The 18,645-nt window shown below is 38.8% G+C and overlaps 1 protein-coding gene across 5 annotated transcripts in view; it reads right to left on the minus strand.

Annotated features, from left to right (window-relative positions):
* Positions 1-247: 247 nt before the first annotated feature.
* TMEM131L (transmembrane 131 like) overlaps positions 248-18,645 on the minus strand; it is a 91,228-nt gene continuing 72,830 nt past the window's right edge. For 3 of the 5 annotated variants that reach the window (XM_049814529.1, XM_049814528.1, XM_049814532.1), the window contains 13 exons: positions 18,147-18,332; positions 16,434-16,583; positions 15,254-15,870; positions 12,739-12,893; positions 11,290-11,414; positions 9,683-9,840; positions 8,582-8,767; positions 7,429-7,507; positions 6,275-6,360; positions 4,826-4,946; positions 3,108-3,196; positions 2,128-2,270; positions 248-661 (listed from right to left, as the gene is read on the minus strand). In XM_049814529.1, coding sequence (XP_049670486.1) covers positions 383-661; positions 2,128-2,270; positions 3,108-3,196; positions 4,826-4,946; positions 6,275-6,360; positions 7,429-7,507; positions 8,582-8,767; positions 9,683-9,840; positions 11,290-11,414; positions 12,739-12,893; positions 15,254-15,870; positions 16,434-16,583; positions 18,147-18,332 — 2,374 coding nt within the window. In that variant the 3' untranslated portion in view covers positions 248-382. The remainder of the gene's footprint in view (positions 662-2,127; positions 2,271-3,107; positions 3,197-4,825; positions 4,947-6,274; positions 6,361-7,428; positions 7,508-8,581; positions 8,768-9,682; positions 9,841-11,289; positions 11,415-12,738; positions 12,894-15,253; positions 15,871-16,433; positions 16,584-18,146; positions 18,333-18,645) is intronic. The other 2 variants (XM_049814531.1, XM_049814530.1) reach the window with 1 other exon arrangement.

Consider the following 18,645-nt stretch of genomic DNA (forward strand, 5'->3'; position numbering starts at 1 on the left):
GTTTGGTACATAAGCGATTACTTACAGGTCTAAGTTTGTACCTACAAATGCTAAACCACTCCTAGCTTATACCACAGAATGTAAACTTCAGAAGAAACATATGCAGTACAGGTTCGTGAATGCTTTTAAGAATCTAATACCAACCTTATTCTTGAAAAAATTTGAGTTTTAAATTTATAGTCTTCACCTGACAATAACAGCATCCTGAATACACTTTTGCTTTTTAAAATGCACTGAATGCTCAGACTTCAGTAAAAAAAAATTTATTTTCAATATAAAAGTGCCAAAATATCCACCAACATTGTAATCTATTCAACAACCAGCTTACTCTAGTAATCAAAATTGCAAGCATCTTTATTCACATTTTTAAACCAAATGCCTTTCACACATTTCCACAGTAACCCGAGTCCCTCGAAAGTGGGAAATTTGCATTTCGATTGGCTGCTGTAGTCCATATGTCCAAGTTCATGTAGGCACGGAAGGGGTTAAACCTCGGATAGTATTCCTGCTTACACATAACTGCCTGGTTCTCCACGTGGGTTGAGTGTTGGGTCGTGGCACTGACGGGGCAGCAGCTTTCATAAACATCACTCTGAGGTGCCCAGATGGAACCAAAAAGTCCAGACATTGGAGACAAGCTTCGGGTGCTTGAGAGGTAGGGCTGTAGGGCAAGATAAAATCAGCATGGGAAACTGCAAAATGAACCATTTGCCAAAGAAAATGTGGAAGCATAGTACTGAATGGGAGGAAGGAGCATTTATACAGAGAATTTAGGAAACACACAAGGAGAAAACTGCACGTGAGTTTACAAAGCAATATGGTTGCAGAAAATATTACAGCAGCATTAGTGTGTGTGTGTGTGCAAAGGCACTTCACTAAATGAAGCCATATGAGCTCCTCCCTGCATGGCATCAATATTACTGTAACAGGAGTACGATATTCAGTTCTGGTCAGGCTGTTAAGAAAAATAAGGGAGAAATGGAAGACATGTGAAGAGCACCATGCATGTTTTGAGAGTTAAAATTAAAAGAGAAGGACCCCTAAGAAATGACAAGAAAAAGGTTGAAGTATGTGTCAGTACTGAAAGAATATGCATGCCAGGAGCAGAGAGGGATATTCAGTATGGAAGAGAGACTATAATTGGGAGCTAGGGAATTTAGTTAGAAAATTTCGAAAGCTTATAAAGAACCTCCTGGAGGGCAAGATGTGTTAGTCTGTGAGGAAGTCTCTCAGAGAAGGTCATGGAAGTCTTGGGACTTTTAAAACTGAATGAAACACTGAAATGTATTGTGGGGAAAAGCTCGCCAGGGAAATGAACTGAATTATCTAATGTATTTTCCAATCTCTACCTTCTGTGTTTCCTGGCATTCCTGAATAAAATATGAAATAAAGCCATGTTTATTTTAGGAAACAGTCTTCTACCAGTTTTGCCACTTTTTAACACAGCAGAATTTTCACTTGTGCAGTTGGAAGTATTTCTTGCTTTATTTGGTTAGTTTTATTCAAAATAAACCTACTGTAAATAAAAAAAAATAAAAAAATCTAAACCAGAAGATTTTGAAATATGAGCAGAAAGACCACCTTGAACTGAAGTCACTACTTTGCACTATGGGATGACATAAACATGGCTAGTCTGGAGTGTAACAGGTCAAAGTCAGCATTCAGAAATCTGCACAAATCCAGCTTAAATCACTTGGATTTCCTAGCAAAAAAACCCTGTCAAAGTCACTATCAGCAGCTGTCCATTCAGCTCTACAGTTTCCACATCTCTTTGGGTTTTGCTGTCAGCACTTCTTCTGTTTTACCCCCATCTGGAAAGGTTGATTTTGATAGGAAAAGGTCTCAGTAGACTACATCAGTCCAAAATGTTTTTCCATATGCAAGTTAATTTTAGTCAATTTTCAGGCAAAAGGATCGGTCTTAAAATTTCACAGACAAGGTCCAGTAACAACCTTGACCAACAGCTGGGAAAAAGCCACACTACAAATGCCAGCATCAAATACATACATCAGGCTACTTGAAGGATTCATGAAGAACATGTGAGCAACAGGTAGGGGAAAGACAGGAATTACTGGAAAGGCTTTGAAGAAGCACACAAAGGCAGCACCCTGCAGTGACAATACTCACTGTGGAGTTGACGTAACTGGCGGGCTCCCAGGTAGGTGGCATGTTGGGAGGCGCGTTCCAGGTGGAGGGACAGTTCTGGTCAATGAAGGCTGTATTCTGCACCGCTGCAGTGCCCGGGAAGCCACTGGGGTAGTTCATGTTTTCTGCGGTTTACAAAAGCAGGAAGACAAAATAAGGTTTTTGCAATATAAACACTACCAACATTTCTGTGGAAGAACATTGAATCTTCTCGGAGTGAGCCAGGCTGGAACCGACCTAAACCTTCAGTGACTTCAGGCAGCTTCAGAGCAGCACAGCAGCAAAGTGTAACAATTTCTGTTAACAAGACTACCACTCTGTATTAGGGACCCACTAACAAATTGCTATCAGAAGGACAGGATAAAGAGTTGGCAATCTCTCTAATGGAGAACAGTCTTTATTAGCCACAGAACGTGCATGGCAGAGCCTATCCAGGCTTCACTGCCAACATGCCTCAGCTCTAAGCGCCCAAGGGATCACCGTGCTGCCTGTGATACTGTAGCCTGACCTTTAATTATTGCTTAGGTAATGTTAAAGAATTCTAGGTTGCTGCCAGTGTGCTTTCCAAGCCAAGAAACTCCAGCCTGGAAAGGTAATTGGTCACAAGAGGCGTTCTGTTTCACACACTGGAAAGCAGAAGTCTGCCAGAGGGGAAACAAAGAAAATTGTGCAAAAAGATTTGTGTAATACTGTGGTCACAAGCATTTCTCTCTATTCCCTCTCAGACACAGTCCTGTATACTGGCTTTCCAGGCTTAACAACTCCATACGAAGATCAGTCTTCTCATCTGTCACATGCAGACATTGTTTATTACTACAAAGCACCCAGTCAGCTGGAAACCGTAAAGTCCGCTTAAGCAATGAACGCCCAGATGTTTATAGACAAGCACAGCCTTTTGTTCTACAAAAGGTGAGAGAAAAAACCATGCTCAGTGATAATTCATAAGCTTTACTTTATCCTACCTTCTGGGAAAGCACCATATTCATTCATCTCTAGTGGACAATACACGTTGGAAAACTGGCTGTCACAAGCTGCATTCCAGTCGATGAAGCTGTCCCAAGAAAAAGAAAAATCTGTCAGAAACAATTTGCAGAACTTCGGAAAATTATTTAGAAATACTTATTTAATGTAAAGCTGTTGGATGCAAAATGCCTGTAACTGACGATGAGGCTTTTCACATTCCGCTTGCCAGTTCCGCCAGTACCTACTCTGTGCCACTATGTACTCACAGCGATTCTCTCACTGAGCTCTTTTTCCTCTGGGAGGATAAAGAACTTGTAATGACAGCTACCAGAGTCCTGCAACACCTAACTGGGCTCAACTTATTCCTCTGTAAAAAGAAAATAGTTGTACTTCTTTCCCACAACCATGTTAATGGTAGATATAAAGTGAAATAATGTGTCTTTAAATAGAAGAAAATGTAATGCATTCTCAAGCATTTGGATGCCTGAGAATAGCAATTAAAATGGGGATTTCTACTTTCCCTGCCATGTGTTAAAAGTCCTGTTAAACAATTATGTTTTCTAAACTACACATTAATTTGTAGGGACTTGTTTTCATTAAAATTATTTCAGAATCTCAAGAAGACTTTTCAAAAGTAATTCTCAAAGATATGTCAGAAGTGTAACAAGCCCCGCTATGCAGTGAGCCTGAAGAAGTCCAAGTTTGGACCTAGTCTGGACAAGGTAGGCATACAAAAGCGTTTCACATTGTGCTAATTCAGTTTTACTCTTCAGGCAAGAAGTTACTCTAAGTTATCACTACTACATATGAATAAATAATTACATGTAGTTTTGCATATGAAGCCCAAATTGAGATTGGGTGTATGAAAGCAAAGTAGCATAAGACAGAATCTGCCACAAATCACCACGTATTTCATCCAACTTGAGAGTCGGACAGACTGCTGGCCATTGCTCCCAATCATTAGGGCTGCAGTTTGTTGACATGACAGTTAGAATTGAGGTTAGCAGGCTGGTTGAGATCACAAGACCATCACTTGGGGATTTCTGCGTTACCACTCTGTCATTTTGAATGACAGGATATGATCTGAAGAACTGGCCATATTTCACTGCTGTGTGGTGGCAGAGTATTTCTTCTCACTGGTTAGAGGTGCATCTTTCATTAGTAGAATTTGTGGTGTGGAGAGTCTACAGTACAAGAATTACTCAAGTTCATTACTACAGGAAGGTCAACCCAACAGAGAGCCTCAAACAATCAGACCAACTTGTATCCTTCCACCACCTTCAAACTGGACTATTTGCCTTTATTTAACAATGTCTGTCCGTGCCATTTAACATGCGTACACACTGCAGAACACACCCCATGATACACAGAAGCTATGTATTTAGCAAGAGGACAACGAACCTAGAAGTCAGGCCTTATGCAAAAGAAGTGGAAGAAATTAAAAGCTCTCCAAAAAGTATTTAATTAATTTTGAAAGAAGTTGTGGAATATCTATATATAAGCAGGAACACCAGTGAATTTGTCTTAGCAAAATTAATCATGATGTACTAATGGAAGAGCACAGACAACTAGAACTAAGGTTGAAGCGACAGCAAGAATTTTACTTTAACTACCACCTGCCTTACAAATATTATAAGATAAGCTCAAGTACAGTCCTCTGCATCACAGAAACCTGAACAAAGCGTTATCCATACTATTTACATAAAACATAACTTGCCTGTTGTGGACAGAGGGGGTTTCTTGGATCATGCATGGTATATTATTCTCAAGGTTGTAGTTTAAACTGTTTGTCAGGCAGACTGGCTGGGCAGGCCACAAGTCTCCTGTTGGGTAAAGACCTAAAAAGGGAAAAGGGAATGAAATGCAGAACAACAGGAAGGAGGCTCCACAAGCTCTGAATATCACAATGACACTTTATTCTTATGCTAGATAAAAAATCTGGTATTACTAACCAATTACATTTTTTGTGATGAATGTCCATCTTTAAACAAACCTCAAAATTTCTATTTTTTAAAAATATATGTATAAAAAAAACTTGAACCAAGAAGCTGAAATTCAAAACAGGGCAAGAAATTCCTATAAAAAAGTCCTTAAGTCATCAGCTGCCCGTGCCAAGGCAGCACCCTTCCTCACAGCAGGACGGACAGCAGGGAGGTGGATCCCCACCAGCCTCCCCCTCAACCCCACCCGTCAGTCAGTAACCATCTCTGAAGTCCAACCGCATGAATGCAGCAGGAACAGGGACGGGTTTTTAATAGACAAGAGCCATTCACAACCAAACAATACATGAACTTGTTACGGCTGTATTTAGCCCCTAGGGCAGATATTCATTGTGCTGCTCTCTATGGACTGAGTCCCCCGACTACCCACAGATACTTGGTTCCTATCAACTCTGTGAGAACAGGCAGCTGGAGAAAGGAGAAAATCCAAAGGAGCACTCTCCATGAGACAACAGTTGCAAAGTTAGCTCTATTTCATTATTTCACACAACAGAGATTATGAATATTGCCACCACAGAAAAAGTTTAATCAGCATTTGTATCCTACCAGACACAGGTTAAACCCACAGCAGAAAGGACAGCCATGGGCAGGCAGCTCTGCTGCCCAAAGAACCATGTCTCCTAACCAGCTTTAAAAGTCACCATGTAGCCTGTTGCTTTTATGAATCCCACTCAACAAGTTAATATTACTTCCCTTGGAGATACAAACAATGAAAACTCAAGACTTTTAACAGCCCAACCCAACCTCATTCATTATTGCTTTCAAAGAGAGCAAGTTCCGACTGTGGAAATTGAGAGAGAAAAATGGTCGTATCTGATTTGATGCTGAGCTTCATTTTAACACAGCAACCAGTGCTCTTGAATTCCCAACCACATTACTTTTGGACATAAATCTGTGCAAAGCAAGAGGAGAAAAAAACAAAGACGACCTAACATGTGAGTTGAAAGCTAAATGCTGTCTTCACACAGAGAAGATACAACAAAAAATGTCAAGATTTTAAGCCTTCATTTGCTAACTTTGCTCTTAACTCGTTTAGAAGTAAGTCAAGTTCTAGTAACAACGTGTATTACCAAGTTGGTGTACACAAATGTTACTAGCAACATCACTGAAACTGCTTGACAAAGTGTGCAAAAAAAAAAACTTCAGTTGTTAATGAAGTAACTGACCTTTATTTTTGTCGGGATCTGCAGCTATATCAGTGAAATTCGGACATAAGGTTTCAGGATATTGGGGGATGCTGTTCATGTCTCTGCTGAATGAAAAGAAAATTTGATTTCTTAAGTCTAGACACTGTAATGTTTCATAATGCAAACTATTTCAAAGGAAATATGCAGAAATGTAAAAAATATTCTCATCAACATCATGATTGCTATTGCTTTCCACTCTTTTCTGGTTTTTCTTATTAACCACTGTGCAATATTTTTAAAGTTTTTTTCCTCCAGTTAAAAGCCAGCTACTTTATACATATGCAAAAAGAATAAAATTAATACGTCTTAATTACCCCAACTTTTATTATCAAAGTATCAACCTATTGCAAATTAATTCAACAGCTCTTCTCTAAAATTGGAAAACAAGCTATAGTCTACAAAGATGAGTAGGATCTCTCATAACGTTTCAATGCTCCAAACAACTTTCAGGCAAGTTTACTTTTATGTGCCTGAAAACACATAGGCACACATGAACATCAATTTCATATTCATCGAATCCCATGAAAAAAACTAGTCAATATGAATGGAAAGAGAACATTTTCAGGCACCAGAGGAAAAGGAATAAATTACTTCTGCTAGTGAAAACAGACAGTCATGAATGAGAAGTGAAATGAGGACTCGTAGTAATATAAATTGGAGATGCTATCTCTACTACAGTAAAGAGGTAGAAAGGAATGTGGGGGAGGGGGGAATCAATTTTCATGCTGTATATCCTAGGAGAACATCATTCCCATTAAAAGAATAACATCAACTTGAAAGTCTCACTCCAACCTTTATTTTATTTTTTTTTTAAACCATTATTACTTTAATATAACTAAGTGGTAATGGAAATGTAGTAAGCTGGAAGAAATGAGAGGAGAGGAACAATTTCCTTTTTCCCCCAATTTTATTTTACATTTGGAAGCATTTATCATATTTCCCCAGCATAATCCATTTTGCATATAACTTTTAATGTACTGAAGAAGATTATTCTTCTTCCAACTAGTAAGTACAATTAGATTATCACAAAAAATGGCAAGACAACAGGTATGTATAATTTAACTAACTGAGACAAAATTTCAAGTTGGTGGTGTTTCTTTAATGTCTTACAGGTGTAGATTAAAATTTTTTACCTGGTATTGCAGATGTTATGAGACAGATTTAAAGTGATAGGAGTTTCAGATGGAAAATCATTTTGTGAAATATTCTCTCCTAAAGAAAAGAATGACTGTGAAAATCAAAGATCCTAAAAAAAGAACTATGCACAGAATATACATACACATAAACAGAATCATCAATGATGTTAATAAAATTTTCCCTCTATCACTAACTGCACTAATTTCAAAGTGTGCTATTTACATCCACATGGTCTTAAATGTATTTTATGACTTATAAGTGATTACCACACTTAATGGAGAGGTTCCTTGTTACTACCAAATTCATTTTGAATTTAAAATTACTTATTTTCTTTTTTCTTAAGAGGCATTACAATTTGAACAAACAGAAAAGTCATGTACACACAATTTGTTATCTATTGAATTGCAGCTTCAGATATAATATACTTTTGGTAATGCAAAGTTTTATACATACACAAATACATGTATGTGTATGTAAGTGCATGCATATTTTTAAATTATTCAAAACAGCTTTTTTCAGGTACTCAAAGCTGGGTTTACTTTTCTTTATTCTTCTTTAAAATTTACATCTAGTGCTACATCAATCTGGATAGTGACGGCAGTGACAGGGCTTAGGCTTTCAACTATTTGAATGATATTCAGGCATTCAAAAAACTGCAGTAATGAACCACAGTTCCCATTTCTCATACTAGGCAAGTGGCTCAGGTCTCCTGCCTACTTATGCCTCAAATACAGCTATCCAATCCCAGCATCCTCAGATCTGAACTGCTTTCACACATTTCTCATTTGTAGATTTCTTAAACAGCTATAACGTTTTTAAGATAATAATGATGTAACATAAATTCAAAGGCAAAAATTGCTTTGGCTGGTGACTCCCAGTTCTTCCATCTTTCCATGAAAAATAATTGTGCACCTTCCTCAGTGAGGAGCCTGATACTTTCTCTGTAGCCTGACAGCTCATATTCATCCCCACAAAACTTGTGGTACTTTTTTTTCCAAGTACCAAGTTCTTTAACTCTCAACTCGTGTTTCTGAGAGGTGCCCTATAAAAAGCAAGTTACGTGCCCCACACCACAGCACCCCTTTCCATTCAGAAGGAAGGCTGAAACTCTGCCCACTACTGTGCAGAGGTGGTATTTGCAGAACTTACTGGATGGAAGAAAATGCCTAGCAGTAATCATGGGCTTTTTATCTCCGTCTGAACTGCTGGTACTGCTCCAGCTACCCCAGCTCCCACGACTGGCACGAACGCTTCCCGATGAACTTCCACAGTCTGAGCTTGAATCAGAACAAAACTTCTCCAAACACTTCTTTTTGGTCCGTTGATAAAAGCTTTCTAAAGAAGTTGGAAAAAAAAACCCCAACAAACAAACCCCAACACAAAACGTTTAAGAAAGTGTTTCAGCTGAAGATTCAGCAAAAAGTCATCTGGAATATAAATTTACATGGATTCTCTGAATTTACTGATAATAGGACAGAAAATAATATTTACTCATAGCCTCAAGAAATGCACCAGCCTTTACCATGAGGAGCTTATGACCTACACAACATCCCCAGTATAATGAATGCAAGTGAGGATACAGTGCAGTTAGAGGCAATAATTTGAAATAGGAAGCCCATACTGTTCTTCGAAATATATAGTTAATATTTTAAACATGAAACATAGCCTGGCTGTAGGAACATGCATACTAAAAGCAATGACAAATGTTGCAAGCAATGAATTCATAAGCGATAGATCTTCCTTTCTTATTATCTCATCAGGGAAGCAAAGGACAATCCTATAAACATTAATACCTTCTTCAGCCCTCTTCTTCCCAAAAGCCAGGGAAAACAGCTGATTAAAATCCTGACAGAAAGGCAGGAAACAGGAACCCAAGCTAGTGGCGTTTTTTAAAAATGACCTGCCTATTCTAAAGGTGGCCTTCACAGTACAGCTGCTTCAGTTAATACCAGCTTTGATTTGAACACACAAGCAGACTGTCAGTCCTTCACCCTGGACTGATGGATTATGGCTTCAGACTGATTCATCTTCTGATTTGCACCACCAACCAACCCCGTGGAGAAAGCATGTGGAGCACTTCAGAAGTGAGCAGGTATTATTTCAGGCACTGCGTCATGCCGGTCCTGCCATCTTCACATCAGGGTTCAAAAGGGAGAGAAGCACAACTCTTTCAAGGAGGGAATACAGCTCTACTGCCACAAAAACCACAGTACATTTCTTCCCCTGTTTAAGACAATTAAGATTTCATACCTGTTTCTCCTTGTATAGACAAGCTCCCAGCTTTTTGGTCTGCTTTACAATTTTCCCCGTTACCCTGAGGACACCAGGCTCTTATTCCAATATTCACTCTCAGATCCGGCCTTTCAAATTCACTGCACATATGCTTCAACTCGCTCTGCTCAGGGACCCTAATACAACCACGCCCAAAGAAACATGTTTGCATTTTACATTTCAGCTGCATTTTTCCTTTTCAGGCATTAAACACTTCAACTCACACGGCTATCGTAGCAGGATGTGGGACAAGGAATAGGTTTAGGAGTCTTATTCCCAAACTTTACAGAAACCTAAAAACCTTTCCCAAAATGCAATATCCCACCACACAGATGACTGCTTCTCAGGGGGAGAAGCAAAACAACGTGTGTATGTTTAACTCCATTCTCTAATGCACTTGTAGGAGGCAATCAGATGCTATAGTGATAAACACAGTCTAGCACTGTACAAAGATCTAGATACACAGAAAAATGTGCCCTATGTCTATTTCATTGGCATAATTATAACTAGAATAAAACCATCATCTGAAGTAATCTTAAATTTTTGCTAGTAAAACTGAAATATCTAGATCCAATATCATAATTGGAGAGTATTAAGGGAAAATTAATAAAAAACAGCTGTTAAGTTTCTACAGGAAGGAAACAGTTACATCTTAACTCAGAAAACAGCAACTGCTGAATCAGTTCAAGGAACAGACACCAAATTTCAGTATTTTATTTCCATTTTTTTATCCTTCCTACCTACAAAGGTGTGCATCCTGCGAAGATTTACATGTGCTGACTTCCCACACAACAAATGGTAATTTGTTTATAAGGAGTTATAACAACCCCTTCAGATTTACAATCTCCTTGTTAAGTCCACTGACCTCAATAGGACCACTCGCAATAAAGATTAAATCTGTGAAGGCTTTGTAGGATCATGACCTTAATTCAAAGGGCTGGGGGAAAGGAAGGAGGATTTTCTCCTCATAAGTGTTTCTATTCTAGCAGCAGTTTATAACTGGTATTTTTTAACAACCACCAAAATAACTTAAATTTAAAATACATGAAAAAATAATTAAGAGCCTAGTGCTGCTCTAATCTTTTCAATCATTGCAGCAAAAATGCAAGCCACTGTCCCTTTTCTACATATTTCTCTTCCTCTTCCAAAACTACTATAAGACAACATTCCCTCAGTTACTCAATAAAGCAGATGATTCTCCTGAAGGTGGAATCACATCAATAACTTTGTTTTCCTTTTTTCACTGAAGAGAATACACGACTGGATTTTATCCACACAATACACAATGGAAAGGAAGCTAACCATCCAAACTTCAGAGAGCAAATTCCAGACTATAACTGAGAGCAACCACTGCTATGCCGAATGGGGTGTGTCTATGCACATACAGATTTACAAATGGAAAAATATTTTATTTTTTTTTCTGGTGTTACTTAGTACTGCACATTCTTAAAAATAAAGGCTCTGGCCAGGATCAAAGTGTGTTTGTTTAAACAGATAAAGCAATTCTGCCTAATGTACTATGCAAAACCTGCAGAAACATTACAGCAACCCTGGATTTCTTCATGATTTGGTGAGGCAATACATACCTTGCAGATATATTAACATTCTTCTTCTTATTTTTTCTAGATGTTCTATTTCTATTCCAATTCATATTTGGTACATTTCCTTCCTTCTTCTCCTGAGGTTTCTTCTTCCTATACACATCTTCTTGCTAAAGGTAAAAATATGAGTTGAGACAATACCTACATTATAAAATGAAGTTAACTCAGTAAATGAACTCCATTGGATTTTTCTAGCTAAATTTCTCTGGACAAAACGACCCAACCCAAATGCATAGTTACTTCATGATTTAGTGTCTTTCCACAGCACATCGTCTTTCCAGCACCATCAATTTGACCAGCCTTTCCAAGACTCTGTCCTTCAAGACACCAACAGATGATGAGAGAAATTTTTGAATTCCCAATGTTAGCATTTTCCCCCTCACAGCATCTAGCTCTGACTTCCAGAGAAATAAAAAAATAGGGGGAGAAAAAGGAAAGCAGTCAATAAAATTCCCAATGTGCTAAAACCAAAAAACATCTGCCACATTTATGATCAGTTTGTGTGCAAGTTCAGCAGCAATAAATCCTCCCTTTCCTCAGCAGCTGGGGGGTTGGGGGAAGCATTCATTTGAATTACAACTGAGGAAATTATGGGGTAAGTTAACCAACAAATAATAGTCATTTTAAAAAATGCAAGAAACAAACTGAGCACCATCAACCACACACGGAAAGAAATTCGTAACAACAGCTCCCGAAACAAGACTAGACCCTGTCTTTTCAGATAGATATTCTTCAAGCATGGTAAGCAATTCTTCCTTACACCTTTCTGCCATGGGATTCCTATCCAGTAGACAGGACACAAACATAATCCAAATTCTTGGGTTTACTAATTACCAGATGAAGTTTTTTAACTGTTTTATGCTGCCTGCAACAAAGGCACAGTCTGCTGTGTTTATCAAGCTCAGAAACCTGGGGTGAAGAATGATCCTACTCAGCAGCTTCACAATCTGTTAAAGGGGCTTCTGCCTGCTATATTCTGACATGAAAATTTCTGATATAAAGTCCTGTATTTGGAGATCAGGTCTGCCAACGAAGGCTGATATGCCCATCTAGGACACCTCCCCCCCCCTCCCCCCGAGTATGTTCCCACATCATTACTGTGGCTGACAGCTGGCATTAGATTCCAGTACATTTATGCCTGCTCTGGCAATAACAAAGAGCATCTCTGGTTGTGATACAGCCAATATCACAATACAAGGACTGTTTTAATTACTACGCAAACTGTTCATCATTCTATAAAGCAGCATTAATATGAAATGGATGTGGGACAGCATGGCTGCATACTTCCTCGTTCATCTGATTTACACTCTTTCAGATCTGTGACTGTACGTAATAATCCCTACCTACACATATATACCTATAGGTGCATACATATATAAATAAACAACAAAAGATCATTTTAAATTTGAAAAGCAGAAATATCACAATACAAACCTCAGAAGAAGTAATCTCTTCTTTTACGCAGCATGGTGTCTCTTCCTTAGGTCCTTTATTAATCTTTTTCTCCATGGAAGGCTTTAGGCTGATCTGCTTTTTCAAAGTCTCACAGTTTTCTGTTTCATTCCTGAGAGGCACTTGCTGGCTATTCCCTAGAATTAAACAGTAACATCCATTTGATGGGGAAGGGAATGGGCTCCCAATCACAACCGCAGTATCTTCTACCTTTTTTTAAAAACAGACTTGTGTTGCTTTCCAAAAGACTAGGAGACTAACCTCTAGGCTGACAATGCTGAAAATATCAAAATCAAAAGCTAATGCTGTATAAAAATTCTTAGAGCAGTTGCAAAAAGTAGCTCTGTATTGATTCATGCTTATGGGCCCACCACTCCTAGCACATACATAAATTACCCAAGTCCTGCTCATCTCATCTGACTTTGAGCTATCTGAGTCCCAGCCACGCATCTGTAAGACAGAATCTGAAGCCAGAGAATACTGGGCTAAAAAACCTGCAAGCTGGGTGGGGAGAAGACTTTTCAAAAATGGGTAGATCAAAATAAGGACAGCCCTTATTTGGTGCTTTATATCTCCTAAGCGCCCTCTACATTCACTATGAACACAAAGGGAAGTCATCCTTTCTTTAGGATGAGTTCTGCGTTAAAAATTCATTTTGAGAGACTTCTGAGGAAGAAGAACTAGTCTTGTCTAACAAAATCCAGGAGGTGAAGAAAATGAGAAGCAGCCTGCCTTAACAACTAGCTGAATTGCCCAGTCAAGTCACCGTCCTCCACCTGGGCCCTGCCAATGCTGGACATGTCAGAATTAACTTCAGCTCTGATCGGTTCCAGGTATCTCAGGTATCTGCAATACGTCCACACTGATCTGCTACTGAGACTCTCAGCTGCACTGCATGCAAAATGCCATCACTTACTGCACTGAACTGGTCTTCTCAAACGGGAAAGGTACACCCACACATTTTTATGATTTCCTATCTACCAACCAACTACAACGTCCTAGCTCTGAGTCAGCCGCCCTCTCCCCTCTGGAGCAGGCAGTCACAATGACGGCAAAAGGAGTCCGTGTGGATGAAACACCGGAGACAGCAGGCAAATGAGGCTGCCAGAGCTCTGAAAAACACCCTGTTGCTCTCCAGCATACAAACATGTGAGTACCTGAGGTCTTGAAGACTCCCTGTTTGTACAAAACCAAGTCTGTAACTACAATCAAGACACAAACACTGCAACATGGTATTCTTTAGACTTCATTTATCCTACCAAACTTCTTAAAACACAGAAATATTCACATTCCTGACAGTGCAGAAAACCACAACTGCTAAAAGACAAGGCGGCAGATTACCTGTAGTGCTTTACCACTGAACACAAGTAACTGTCAGTACTCCAGAAACACTCTCTCAAGGTGGAAGTTTTGTCAATGAAAGTAAGACTAGTATCTCCCAATTGGTTTATGTATAAACATGGTATTTACAGCCTGTGCTCAAAGTTACTTTCCTGTGCACGTAAATGCAGTTAAGACATAATTACTGGTTTTCTTTTTTCCCTGCCATCTGATTTCCTAATTCAAAGCAAAGAACGAACAACACTGCAGTTTAGGAGCACATGAAGAATGTTAAAGTACTTTGTAAGTATGAGTGAAATTATCCTGCCTCCCTCTGAAACAGCATTGTACCTGCTGTATCTCACAGATAATGACACAATGGGAAGCAACGGGACCAGAGTAACAACTAGACACTACAGTAGGGCCTGAACTCCCTCTATGATGGCTCACTCACTAAATAAACTCTGCCACAGTTACAGCAAATGCCAGTCTTCAGCATTCAACTATGCCAAGCTTCCAGAGGACACATTCTCCTACCCTGCTCTTGATTTCCTCCAGGTGCTCTTAGGCTGTTCTTAAAATTTTGAGTTGTGAAGCTAAGAGGTGAGACTTCCCAGGCGGCTTAGTTTCACAATTAAAAAAAACAACCAACCAAACAAAAACCCCACCCAAATAAAAAACTACAACTATGCTGTTACTAAGACAAATGTTGATCTGCAGATTCCTACAAAATACAATTTCACAATACTCTAGTGTCAGCTTTTGTTGTTTTAGGTGGTTTTATCAAAGAAGTTCTGAATATCCAGTACTGAACATGCCTGCTTGGTGACTCTAAAAATCAGGTATCAGATTTTCAGTGGACCTGAAAATAGCAAACTGGGATGTTTCTGAATATTTGAAGAGGGCACTTCATGCCTTACAAGCAGATCTATGACATCAATTATTTTAACCATTAAAATGCTACAGCACAAGCTTGAAATATGTAAACCAAGGCAAATTTATGATACAAATTTTAACACAAGCTGTTTCCTTAGGAATGTAAACAGATAAATCATAGTGAACATGTAAGAAATACTGCATCTCCTTGTCCCAAGCAAAAGACAAAATCCTGATCACAGTGAACTCAACAGAAGATTTCATCCACTAATTTCAACTGACAGAAATTGAAAAAAATTACCACTATTTTTCCTAGAAATTTCTTGCAGTTCTGGCTGTTGCTGAAGTGAATTTCTGGACAAGTGACTTTCAGGTAGCTTCTTGGACATCTTCACAGGACAGAACTCCTGTTCTTTGAGCTCAACTAGATTTTCTGAAGTTTTAAGGTTAGTTTCCTTAGGAAACATACATGTTTGAAGATCTTCTTTGAGATCACATTCTGAAGAAGTATTTTTAATGAGAACTGTATTTTTCAGTGCACTTTCTTCTTTACCCAGAAAGTTTTCTGGAAGAGTTAAATTCTTGTTAACATTTATGCCATTTGCATATTTTAGAGTTACCCAGTTTTCACTGACAACATCAGTGCAAATGTCCTCTTTTGGTGCTGAGATTTGGTTCTCTGCAATCTGACTTTGTTTCTCATCAGTAGCTGCAATGGCACTGCCAGCTGCTGTGTTTGGTTTCTGCTTACTGTAGTAAACTGAACATTTGTGTTTCTTCTGAGAGTGGCTGTAGGTCGCAGGACTTCTCTTTGCTGCATTCTGACTTCGGCTGGATGAAGTGCCTACAGACAGGAAGCCCTTCCCTTTACCTTTATCTGAAGAACTATAGGAATCCATAAATGTCTTGCAGCTTCCCCTGGTGAAAAAATAAATTATTTGAGATTTGTTTTTATATACAAAGCTATCATGAATTGTAAGAAAAGAAAGGGGGGCATATTCACAAGCTGTGAAACTGTATTAGGTCTTCAATTTATCATACCAGCTAAGCACATTCTGATTTCAGTGAGAGCTGAGCAAGACTCTATGTATGTGTTTAGACTTCAAATGCTTATATGCTTCAGTGAGTAAGTGCCTAACTGACCACCCAAGAGGGTCAGATTCGAGGACTATTGATGTATTTTCCATTCTTTCCACAGCTGCCACACACAGTCTATCCTTTAATTCCATCACACAATTTCTACCCTACGTACCACTGACAATATACAAGATTAATAAACCCTTTGAGTTCTTCCATTTCTTTTTTGTGAAGATAAATATACATTACAACACTGAAAGCTCTCTGAAGGAGTTTGCTTGGAACACTATCTCCTCTAAACCAGCCCACAGCAATATCAAAATACAAACAGACAGAAAGCACCACTCCACAATAAACAGGGTACAAAAAAAAAAGCAATTCAAAAGAAAAAAGAGTATTTTTACTTGTAGGAATCAGAGCTGATTATGTCAACAGAGTTGCTGTTCTGCTGCGGCGAAGAACTAGGATTTGGCCTCTGTCTTGATTTCATGAACTCTGCCAGAATGTACTGGGCTTGCTGGAAGGCTATCAGAATCACTCCGAGCAGGGACAAACTGCCAAAGAAAACAACAGATACTGGTGTCTACAATTTTCAGGAGTATTCAGTGAAAGAGTTAAAAAGCTTCTAACAAGATGCGCTTTTCAAACATTTTGTTAGTAAATTCTAAGTAAGATGAGAGATGAGAAAACTCAAAATACAGTTTAAAATAAATAACAGTTGTAACATTCTTTTCCTTTTTTTCCTTATAGCCCTCTCAATAACATAACTCAGCCATGAGCTTTACGAAGAAAAAATCCATTCTAAAAAAGCTAATACTTGATTTGAAGATCAGTTAGAAGTCTCACTACAACACAATAGCAATATATCATAGTATGATACTTATCAGTCCTCTGAGTACCTTCTATTTATTCATGATAGTTATGTCGTTATTTTGATAATTTATTTAATACTGTCTCTTTCTTTTCCTAGAGAAAATGCTGGCAGAAAATGGGCTACAAAATGCCACCATACTTCTGCTAAAAGTGAAGCTGCAAAATATCTTCTCTTTCTCTATGGTGTATTAACTGCACCAAATATAAATCAATCAGAACAAGAATCTTTGTAACTCAAACCACCTTCTCAATCATGCAATTTAGATTTTGTCAGCAGGAAAACAGAATGAGAAATTCCTGATTTTTCAGATCCCTCTAGTCTAGTCTCCTTCTGTTGCATCTAGAACCATGTAACGTGGTCATTATTGCTGCTTCATTTGTTCTCTGTATTCAATGTCAAAACAGCAATGCAAGTAGAACCACAGTATACATCAGCATGTCAGTTAGTTATGCATCAGCACATGTCTGTATCACCATGACAGTCACACTCGCTGCTTGTTAGTACTGGCTGTAGGAATTCAGGGTCGGTCTGATGAAAGCACTGGACATCATCTGAGATAAACACAACATTCAGTTCACACTACACAATGTGAAAGGTTAGTAAAGGAAGACAAAAAAAATACGCATAGGAGCAGAACCCTTAATTGTTGTTCTCTTAAAAGCAGTTTACCATGTGCAAGCAATGAGTCAGCTAACACAAGCCAAATCATCTTTCTGGGATAGCCTGTTTAGCAGAGTGCCTAGCAAAATCTAACAATAAACACAAATATTTTTTAACAGGTGAAAGAAGAAAAGAAGCAGAAGGAAAAGCAGGTCCTCACTCGGTCGTCTGAAACTTTATAAATTAAATTCATGTTTATTTTCAAGAAATACTTAAAGATCTTCTACCAGTCCACTCAATTTTATTTATGATGTTCACATACTAGTATGTTACACGTCCATCTCTACTGTGGTGGGAGTAAGTCTTCTAGCAAGGGGCGTATCCAGGCATTCCTTTTTCTTTGCAGCCTTAATGTGGAAGTGTATCAGGAGGACAAGCAAGAAATGCTTGACAACTCCATCACCGGCTACTGCACCACACCGAAGCTGTCACAGCCAGCTGGCAGGACTCTCGGGAGACAGACACAGTAAAGATTTAGGCCCTATCACCACTAAAAATCTAACAGAAGCCTAACAACAAGTGCTTGCTGATCTTTCACTGGTGGGTCCCTTTCAAACCGGTGCAGGGGCCTTGAAAGCATTACCTTACGAAGAGGACAGTAAGCCTCCAAAAAGACTCTTCCCAGCTGGGTCCTGGCACCACATCTGCACATAGTGGTAACAGATGGTGAGGAAGAGTCACGTTGAGCGTGAAGTGGAACTCCAAATCAGCAGCAGTCACCAGCGTAAGCTCCCGGATTACCCACGAAGATGTAAAGTCAGGAGTGAATCTATCAGGAAAAGCAGACAGACCTGATGTGATTTTCCCATCATTGGGCTGAATTTCATTTTCTGAAGTCATGCCGATACCAAAAAATACAAAAACCCTTCTGATTTAATAGTATGAAAAAAAGACAATGAAATAAGTGGCCACTGTCTGCTTAGACTATGCAGATGGCATTAGCACCTAATACAGGTATGACCTTGAGGTCATCTTCAAGCAGTAAAATATGTGTTTTTATTGTGACTCTTCACAATACATATTACTGTGACTTATTTTCCTTTTTTCAAGGAGGTGCACATGATCAACTCATGTTAACCAAA

Source organism: Accipiter gentilis, chromosome 12 (genome assembly GCF_929443795.1).
Source record: "Accipiter gentilis chromosome 12, bAccGen1.1, whole genome shotgun sequence".
Classification (NCBI taxonomy): Eukaryota; Metazoa; Chordata; class Aves; order Accipitriformes; family Accipitridae; genus Astur; species Astur gentilis.